The sequence below is a fragment of the Helianthus annuus genome, chromosome 16 (assembly GCF_002127325.2).
Source record: "Helianthus annuus cultivar XRQ/B chromosome 16, HanXRQr2.0-SUNRISE, whole genome shotgun sequence".
NCBI lineage: Eukaryota > Viridiplantae > Streptophyta > Magnoliopsida > Asterales > Asteraceae > Helianthus > Helianthus annuus.
In genome coordinates this window covers 158644791-158655018 of record NC_035448.2, presented here as the reverse complement: position 1 = coordinate 158655018, position 10228 = coordinate 158644791, and the positions used below count along the sequence as shown (strand labels likewise).

Here is a 10228-nt window from a genome sequence, read left to right as displayed (position 1 = left end):
TAATTGTAGAATCACAAATACTCAATTACTGTTAAGTGTAATTTAAAACATTTTGACTCCCAAAAAGATTTACAAAAAGAGAATGTACTCACATTGTTGACTTAGGTGATACTACTATAGCTTCCTGGTGATTCTCCTGGTTATTATCTATTAAAATTTAAACAATGCACACGTGTTAGTAAAATAACCCAAATCACATTAACCGTATAACTCGAGACAGAATTCCAATGACTAAGTCAGGCAGAACCTTGACATGCATTACGGAATCCTAAATCAATCGAGTGTAACACGAGACAGAACTACAACGACTGAGTCAGGCAAAGCCTTGACATGCGTTAAGGAGCCCTAAATCGATCGTGTAGGGTAACAGCAGGGTTATAATACTTACAACGAGGCAGAGCTTCACTTTATAGTGGGTATTATGCCTGGGTATAATTTCTACTATTAGAAATTGAGAGAGATTTCAGAAATGAACGAATTCAACTGAAGCTGATCGATCCTATTTATTGGCCAGATTTAAGGCGGCTTGCGCCCCACGTAAGTCTAAGCTTCGGTCTACGCGGCCCGCGAGGACTCTAGGCTAGGCTCTAGCTTGGTGGAGTCAGTGAGTCTAGCTTCGACATGTGTCGACACGTGTCGGCATTGTGTGCCCGGCAAGTCTAGGCTGTCGCGCCCCGCGACAGATCCTGAGCAGTGGGTTGCGGCCCGCGAGCGACACCCAGACTTTGTTTTTCTTGATTTTTCTAAGTATAAGTGTATTTTGGGCTAGTTTCTCGCATAAGGGGTATATACGGAACGTTTTAGGGTCACTTTAAGGGTTCTAGGAGGGTTGTTATAGAGAATCAAAACGTATTTATCCCCTTTACCTTTGACACATTTGATTCCCTAGCCCCGAAAGCAGTGAAATTCCTGAACAAGTTCTAGCGGGTCGTGCAAAGTAATTTTTCAACCCACTAAGGTGTTGTTTGTTTCTTCAGAGGTAAAACGCCTGCAGTCTGCGGACCACATCTGCAGATATCTGTAGCAGAAGAGGTAGAACAAACCTCTGCAGTCTGCAAGATGAAGACTGTCTCTTTTTTAACTTCCGCAAGCTACTAAAATAACACCAAAATTCAGCAAAGGAACACCACAATTCTGAAAATTAACACCAAAATTCTGAAAAACTAACATCAAAATTCTAAAAGATAACACCACAATTCTGAAAAACTGACATCAAATGTGTAAAACTCATACCTTTCGTCTCCATCTCAATTATATACAGCCGATCCAGTTTCAACACTCTCTTGAAAATTCAAAACAAATTAAACTTTTTAACACTTTTAAAATGTCAAATGGGTAAAACTCAAACAAAGCTAAAAGAACAAAAGTTTATATTATAGATATAAAATTATAATAAAATAGATTGTAAAAATATCTTAACACAATTACCTCTAGATTTGAAACTTTCAGATACTACTGGTGAACTGGTGCTAGAGCAACTTTCAGATTCTTCAATTTGCACAAACAGTAACAAAGTACCGAGCTTCCTCCTCTTCATTGTTACCGGATTATCCACGGTCTCCATTTGTCTCCACCAATGTAGCTCGAGCTCTAATCGTGACTACTACCCGTGCAACCAGGCCCGGCCCGGAGGGGGTGCGGGGTGAGCGACGGCTCAGGGCCCAAACCCTCCGGGGGCCCAAATTTTTATTTTTTAATAAAGTTGCGCTTTAGAGCTTAGAATATAAAAGTACTGAATTGGATAAAGAGAAGATAAGGCCCATTGTCTGGTGGTTCTTATGTCACTTTATTAGCAAGTAGGTCTTGGGTTCTAGTCTTGATAGTTTCATTTTTAGTTGATTTTTTTTATTTATGTTTGTTACTTATGCACTAAATGCAAATGACATTAATTGACTAATTTTGTGTTTAAAAAGGGAATCGTAGTTATTTCTCAAATCTAGTTTAAAACTGTTTATTGTGTTAATTTCTTAAAAGATTATTCAATCTACAATTAGTTTTGTGTGTTCCATTTTTATGAAAAAGGTTATTTTGTTTTTTTTTTCTCTTTTCACTAATGTGTATTTTCTAAAAAAAATATGAATAGGTTACGATGGTTTTACATGATCGTAGATAACGATTTTTAAAGTTACGATGTAACAATTCTACATTTTCTTAATTTACCCTTACAACGTGTTTTCTTTCTATGTTTCATTGTCCAAATGCGTGTGTGATGTGTTTTTTATCTACGTTTCCACGTAAAAAAGCAGTCCGCCGCAACATGCGGGCGATTCCACAAATTTTTAATTCATTTCATATATTTAAAACTTTTTTGTATATTCTTTTTAAGAAGTTTATATTTTAGGGGCCCGTATTTTATCTTCGCACAGGGCCTCCATATTTTCGAAGATTTTCGGAGACGGCCCTGCGTGCAACCTCCATTAATACCGACGCCAGTTGAGGAGAGTGGCGGAGGCTGCGAGGAGGAAGGGGTGACAGGCGTCGGCGGTCTGTGGAGAGTGGCAGTGGCGGACTGTGGAGGTGGGGGAGGTGACGACGGAGATGTGCAGGTGGCGGAGATGTGGAGGTGTCGGCTGGGAGGAGGAAGGGGTGGAGGAGAAGAGAAGATGCTAGGGTTGAGGATCTGTGTTTTGAAAATAGTGCAGAGGAGAGGAAAAGAGGTTTGAAGACTTGAGTCCACATCTGCCACAAGAAGAGGACTGGCAGACATTTTTAATGAAATCACTTCGAGAAAACAAACACACTGCAAACTCAAATGTTTGAACGTGGTCTGCGTGGGGCTGACATAAGAGGTCAAGAAGAGCTTTTCACAAAAAAACAAACACCCCCTAAGTCTCATAGCATTGTCTTTAGTAGGATTGGTTTCATTATCCAAATTGAGGTTGCGATACAGCTTGTTACCTGTTAACCAGCCACTTTATTGTAATTGGTGGTTTTTGTTCATACTAATTATGGGGTTGATTGATGTCAATCCATTAATGCTTAATATGTTCTAGTGTTTGAAACAAGTTAAAACTTTCTATATTTACGATGACTTTCTTGTGTTTGCCTACTGCATTTCCCAAATTTAAGAGCCTCGTTGATCCACTTCGACCAGATTGTGTTGTCTTAATCGGGCCCACGCTAGCTTTAGAGTTTGGCTTGGGCGTTCCTCGGTAAACCATACCGTCGGCTACCACTTGACAGTCGTTGTGCCACCACAAGAGTAAAACTCTCATGCGTAACGCACGGTGGAACGAAAACCCGAGTGGGCTCGGGATTTGAACTCACAACCTCGTACAAGGCATAGCTCAAATCCTTCATTGCCTTAATCCATCAAAAGTGACACAAATAGAGATCGAACTTGGATCTCTATCCAAAAACCTAAGCCTCCTACCATTAGGATGGATTCTATATTTACATTTATTGATACATAGTTGAAGTGTTTGAAACAAATTAAAACTTTCTAACTTTGATTACACTATGTGTGTCGTTTGCTTTCTTTGTTCATTAGAAACCGGATTTCTTTTTATCTACATAAATCATCCACTTGATTCTCAAATTTATTTACGAAATTAGAGTTATTACATTTTTTGAATTATTAGTCAATCATTATGTTCACACCATCTTCAATTATTGCTCAATTTACGTAATTGTATACTTATTTAATATATCTAACAAAACATAGCTAGAATACTAAAACACCGGTTTACACTTTCAATAATCACAAAATGTATATTTTGCTCTCCATCTGTATCTACCCACGTCACTGAATTTCAAATCCAAATTAAAAAAAATCAAGTAGAGGTGAGTTTGGTAAGCAGTCTCGTTTTTTTAATAGCAGGTAATCAATCAGTCTCGTTATCACTTAAAATAGCAGTGGTGGTATTCGACCGGTAGAATCCTATGACTGTTCGGTGTAAAAAATGTTAGCGCACAAGGGCCGCAACGAAAGGCAGCATCTGAGGTGGTGGCGATTTGCTTTGATCGAGTGGTTACCGAAAATAAAAACTTAATTGTGGAACACCGGAGTCAAAAGGCCAAGGAGAACTTAGTGCAAATATGATTCTAGGTGAATTGAAAAACTAGAGGTGAGCAAACCATAACCGATAACTGAAATTAACTGATAACCGATGTTAATCGATGGTTACGGATAATGCTATTTGATTAACCTGATATGTCAGTTATGGATATAGTTAAAGGTGTCCCATAACTGAACGTTAACCGAACCAGAATGAATTAAGACATACTTTTAATAAATATCTATATTTAAAATATACATGTTTAAGGAATCAAACTCTATATACATGTGTAAAAACCAATTTAACGTCATAAAAATTTGAATTGAGCGAGCTCAAGCTCAAGCTAAAGAAAAACTTGTTTTACTTGCTTCTTTTTGAATAAAGACGATCTGTAGACCCGTCGGAACCCTTGGGCTTGCTCGACGACGAAGATGGAGAGGGTATAGTGTGCAAGGTTTAATCGTCTCGCTTCCGGTTGCGTTTCTTGATCTAACCTTTCTCCCTATTCGTTTTTCTTGATTTGTCCATTCGTGGCCGGGGCTTTGCCGGCGTTGGTCGGTTTGTCTCCTCTCCCATTTTTTTTGGTCTTGGTTCCATGGCAGGTATAATAACAAAGTTTTTTGTATCGAATATATCGGACGGTTGTAGGCCGTGGGATTTGGCGTCCCTTCTTAGCAACTATGGTGTCATTGCTGGTACGTACATCGCTAGAAAAAGAAGTAAAGAAGGTCTTAAGTTTGGTTTTGTAAGATTCAAGGGGGTAAAGGACTGGAAAGAGTTAGAAAAGAGGTTGCAGGGACTGAAACTTGGTAAATGTACTCTTAAGGTTAACAGGGCAAGGTTTGCAAAGGAAAATGGGGTGGTTGAGGATCGATTGGATCCCCCAGGCAACGGTCAACCAGTTAAACGGACGGATGAGGCGGTCAATAATAACCGGAGTGATGCTTTCTTGAAGCAAGGACGGTCTTACAGCTCTATCCTTAAGAATGACAAGGAGGATCCGTCGAGAAGGGTGGTCGATGTGGTGGACTCCGATAAGGTGGTCAGTGTCCATGGAGAGATAAGTGCTTTTTTTGACCTTCAGGGTAGAGCGGTGGTAGGCAGAGCAAAATATTTTGGTTCGCTCATTTGCATGAAAGAAAACTTGAGGGGTGGCGGGAGTCGGTGGCTTTAAACTTTACTATTTGGGGGGTTACAACTTGATGATTGCTTTCGAAGATGTTATTGAGGCTTCGGACTTGATTCTTAACGTTAATTTGTGGAAGGAGTGGTTTGTGTCATTGGATATTTGGGCTGGTCAGTCTATGGCGTATGAGAGGATTGCATGGATTAAGTTTCTTGGCATGCCACTACACCTGGCTGAAAACAAAGTTTTTGAAGACGTGGCATCTTTGTTCGGGAAGGTTGTGAAGGGATCGCAGTTGTCTCCTGAGGACTGGGATCTCTCTACAAATTGTGTCGGAGTTTTGGTTGATAAGGGAGCCAGAATTGCGGATTCGGTTACTCTTAAGTGGAAGAATAGGAGTTTCTAAGTCTGGGTGTTAGAAGATCTGGATGACTGGATACCAGATTGTTTCCTTGTCGAGGAGTGGCCGGCTTCGGAGGTCGGAAAAGGTGACGGAGTTGGATCGGCGAGTTCGAGTTCGTCGGATGGGATCTCGGATACTCAGGAAGCCGAAAAGTCTGTGTGAGTTTCGGGGCAGAATGAGGATGCGGGTACCGAGGTGGAGGATAGTAATTCAGGAGGTATTAATGCGGGAATGTTTATTCTCCAAGTTACTAGGGAACAGAACTGCATTAATGGGGAGAAGGATCAGGTAAAAAAGAAATTCAAAAAGAAGCCGTTTAATCTTTTGTCTGATAAACAAAAGAAAATGGCCTGCAATGGTAGCCCAAGTGGTGAGGCCCCGCCCAAAAAGAGAAATAGAACTGTTATGGATGAGATGGACTCTGGGAACTTTTTTGTGGGCTTGGGTCCAGTAGCAGATGGAAATTACGCTGAAGTAATTGACAGTGGGTTCCAGTCAAGGTTCATTCAGAGAAATAGGGGTATTGACTTGAATGAAAAGTTTCTTCTGAGGAGGGTAAAGGTGGAGTTAGGATGCCGGAGTCAGAGGTTCGGGTGGCGGTGTCGCAGGAGGAAGTGGACGCTACTATTAAAGTAGCTAAATTGGTGGGTGTAGAGCTCGGCAGCCACAACAAGCTTGTGGAAGATTCTATTGTTAAAGAAGGTAACAATGCTGTTTTATCATGAATTTCTTGTCAATAAATGTGTGTGGGTTAGGGGGCTCTTTTAAAGGTGGGTGGATTAGGGGGTTAAAGGAGAAGCACAAGATCGACTTCATTTTGATCCAACGAAAAAGGAAGTGGTGTCTAATATGGATATCAGTAATATATGGGGGAGAGGGGATTGTGGGTCGGAATTTGTCAGATCGAGTGGGCAGTCAGGAGGTCTGTTATGCATTTGGAATAGTGGGTGTTTTGAAGTGGCGAGCACGGTCAAAAATAGGAATTTTATTTTAATTAACGGGAGATTGAAAGGAAGTAATAAGGAGGTTAATGTTGTTAACGTTTACGCCCCTCAAAGGGTTATCGCGAAGCAGTCGCTGTGGGCTGAAATCGCTGGGGTTATGGATAGCTATGCTAGGGTGTGGGTAGTGGCTGGGGACTTTAATGCTGTTAGAATGCCTAGTGAAAGAAAAATTTCTAGTTTCAAAAATGCCTGTGCAGAAAATTTTAATGCGTTTATTAGTCAAAATGGGTTGCTGGAATATGAGATGAAGGAGAGACGGTACACATGTGTGAGGGAGAACGGTAAAAAGCTCAGCAAGATTGATCGATTTTTGGTTTGCCCGAAAATTTTCAATTTATGGCCAGAAGCGACTTTGAGGGCCTTGCCCGTTGTTTATTCAGATCACAGTCCGTTAGTGTTGTTGTCTAAAGCTAGGAATTTTGGGGCTAAGCCGTTCAGAGTGTTCAATTCATGGTTCGACAAGCCTGGTTTTGTGGAAGCGGTGGAAAAGGCGTTCGAGCATTTTGTTTTTAATGGGCCCCCGGACTTAAGGCTGATAAAAAAGTTTAATGCTATTCGGATCGGAGTTAAAGAATGGAGAGATTTGATGTTGACTAAAGAAAGTGAGGAGGTTAATAGGGTGATGGGTGAAATTGAAGTGCTTGAAGGTATTATGGAGGATCGGGATCTTGCGGAGGATGAAGAATGGTCTTTGGTCGAAAATAAAAAGGCCATTTTGGAAGTTGAAAGGAAAAGATCGTTAGATTTGAAGCAAAGGTCGAGAACTAAGTGGGCGCTCGACGGGGATGAAAACTCGAGGTTTTTTCATATGTATATTAATTTTAGAAAAGCTAAAAATCAGATTCAAGGGCTTTACATAGACGGGAATTGGGTCACAAATCCGAGGTTAACTAAAAAAGAAATTATGGTTTTTTTTTCGGAATCATTTTAGCGAAGATATCCCTTTGAGACCGCCTATGCTGGGTCATGGATTTTCTCAACTGATGGAGGAAGATAAATCTTGGTTGGTAGAACCGTTCGCTTTAGCTGAAATAAAGGAGGCGTTGAAAGAGTGTGGCGATGACAAGCCTCCCGGTCAGGATGGGCTCAATATGAAGTTTATTAAAAATTTCTGGCATCTTTTCGAGAAGGATTTTAAGGAGGTTATGGATAATTTCTTCGTGAATGGGGCTCTCAATGTGGGATGCGGATCGTCGTTTATAACTTTGATTCCAAAATTGAAGGATCCAGTTGCGTTAAATAATTATAGACCGATTAGCCTAATCGGAGTGATTAGTAAGTTGGTTTCGAAAGTTCTGGCTAACCGGTTGAAAAAAGTTATTGGGTCAGTGGTGTCGGAATCGCAATTTGCGTTTCTGAAAGGTAATTTTATTCTTGACGGTCCGTTGTTGATCAATGAGTTATATAATTGGTGCAAAAAGAGGAAAAAGAAGGTTTTCTTCCTTAAAATTGATTTCGAGAAGGCATACGACAATGTTAATTGGAATTTCTTGTTGTCGATCCTGGGGCAAATGGGATTTCCTGAAAAATGGTGTTCGTGGATTAGAGGTATTATTCATTCGGCTAGAGCTTCTGTTTTGGTGAATGGGTCGCCGACTTTTGAATTTCAGTTCTCCAAAGGTATTAGACAAGGCGATCCTATTTCTCCTTTTCTTTTTATCTTGATCATGGAGGCTCTATCGGTGATCTTCGATAAAGCTAGGAGTAATGGGGTTGTGACCGGTATTCGGACGCCTGGAAACGGGCCGATGGTTTCTCACCTGTTTTATGTGGATGATGCCATCATTTTAGGTGAATGGACTAAAGAAAACATTGATAACGTGGTTCGTGTGTTGCGCATTTTTCATTTGTGCTCGGGTTTAAAGATTAACTTGGCTAAATCTAGCTTGTTCGGTATTGAAGTCGATAGCGTGTAGTTGTCTTCCATGGCCGGTAATATTGGCTGTCAAGTCGACAAGTTTCCGTTTAAATATCTTGGTTTATAGGTTGGAGCTAACGTGAATAGGGTGGCGAATTGGAGACCGGTGTACGATGTCTTCGATTCTAGATTGTCTGGTTGGAATGCGAAGACGTTGTCAGTGGGAGGAAGGATCACTTTAATAAAGTCGGTTTTAGTGAGTTTGCCTAATTATTATTTTTCTCTCTATAAGGCCCCGGCACAAGTTATTAATGATTTAGAAGCCAAGATCAGAAAGTTCTTATAGGGTGGAGTTGAAGGTAGAGGTAAGATTCATTGGGTTGCCTGGAACCAAGTGGCAAGTTCGAAAGAGAGAGGTGGGCTGGGGCTGAGTAAACTGAAGCATATTAACGTGGCCCTGCTGTCCAAATGGGGCTGGCGGTTCAAAGTTGATAAGGATAAACTGTGGGTAAAAGTTGTTGAAGCCATTCATTGTTCTAGAACAAATTGGGATATGTTTCCAGTGAATAAATCTCTTGGTGGGATTTGGATTAATATTGCTAGTTTGTTACTGAATACCAAGATATATGATGTTCCTCTTAGGAATTTCTTTAAAGGTAATATCGGGAATGGAGAGGATATCGCGTTTTGGCTTGACCCGTGGTGTGCTAACGAGTCCCTGAAAGATAAGTTTTCGTTGTTGTTCAGCTTAGAGGTGAACAAAAGGTGTAAAGTGTGCGAGAGGTTGGCGGCTAGTCCGCTTGGGTCGAGTTTTGTTTGGGATTGGAGAAGGCCGCTGTCGTCGGAATTGGAGGTAAATGAGCTTGTTGATTTGTGCAGTTTACTTCTGGGTAAGGACCTATCTGGTGAAAGGGGTAAGTGGGAATGGATTGGGGTTGCGGATAAAGAATTCATGGTGGGTGGTATGAAAAGATTACTTGATGGCGGGAATGGTCAAGCTATCAGTTATGCCCCGGAGTGGTGTAAATGGCTCCCGAATAAATGTAACGTGTTCATTTGGAGGCTCGGCTTGAACTAGCCACGATGGACGCTCTGCAAAGAAGAAATATTCCGGGGATCGATCCGCGGTGTGTTATGTGTGGTGAAGAAGACGAGTCGGCTGAGCATCTTTTCTCTTCATGTTGCGTAGCGGCGGTCATATGGCAGCAGGTGAGCAGATGGTGTAACATTCCAAACTTGTTGGTTTTTTTGGTCAAAGATTTGTTGGTTGCTCATGATTTTTGTGGGCTGAACGGTGGGAAAAAGGAAGTGGTCAAAGGTGTCATTAGAGTAGCGTGTTGGAGCTTTTGGAGAGCCAGAAATGAAGCGAAATTTAATAGGAAGACGATAAGCATAGGAGGTATTTTAAGTGAGATTAAGTCGGTGGGTTTTTTGTGGTTAAATAGTAGATCTAAATCGGTAAAGGTTTCTTGGGACAATTGGTGTAAATTTGTGATTATGTAGGGTTTTGTTGTTCGGGTGCCGCCTCGGTTTGAGGTTTTGGCGTTTGGTTAATGAAGTTTACTTTTCAAAAAAAAAAAAAAACCCTATATACATAAAAACAACATATAAAAAAGTTTTTTTATGTTATATAATAATTTTAAAATGTTTAAAAAATAAATATTGTATATAATATGACTCATTTTATGCATGTGTATTTTACATTTTATTTATAAAAACGATTGTAATTGAGACAATAGTTGTCTAATATGTTCATTTAGTTTAAATTTTAGTTTAAACTTAGATCGGTTAATTAACCGAATTTAACCGAAACCGAACCATAATCGAGTCTCATAACCG

General features: G+C 40.5%; 1 protein-coding gene across 1 annotated transcript; it reads left to right on the top strand.

Annotated features, from left to right (window-relative positions):
- Positions 1–9472: 9472 nt before the first annotated feature.
- On the top strand, positions 9473–9943 carry LOC110919886. The gene is made up of 2 exons (XM_022164134.1): positions 9473–9811; positions 9893–9943. Exons 1-2 carry the CDS (start codon positions 9473–9475, stop codon positions 9941–9943), a joined length of 390 nt encoding a protein of 129 aa, XP_022019826.1.
- Positions 9944–10228: the final 285 nt, after the last annotated feature.

Coding starts and splice junctions, on each gene's coding strand:
- LOC110919886 (XM_022164134.1), top strand. CDS start 9,473: ATGGACGCTCTGCAAAGAAGAAATATTCCGGGGATCGATCCGCGGTGT. Junction 9,812..9,892: donor TTTTAAGTGAGATTAAGTCG/GTGGGTTTTTTG, acceptor GTGATTATGTAG/GGTTTTGTTGTTCGGGTGCC.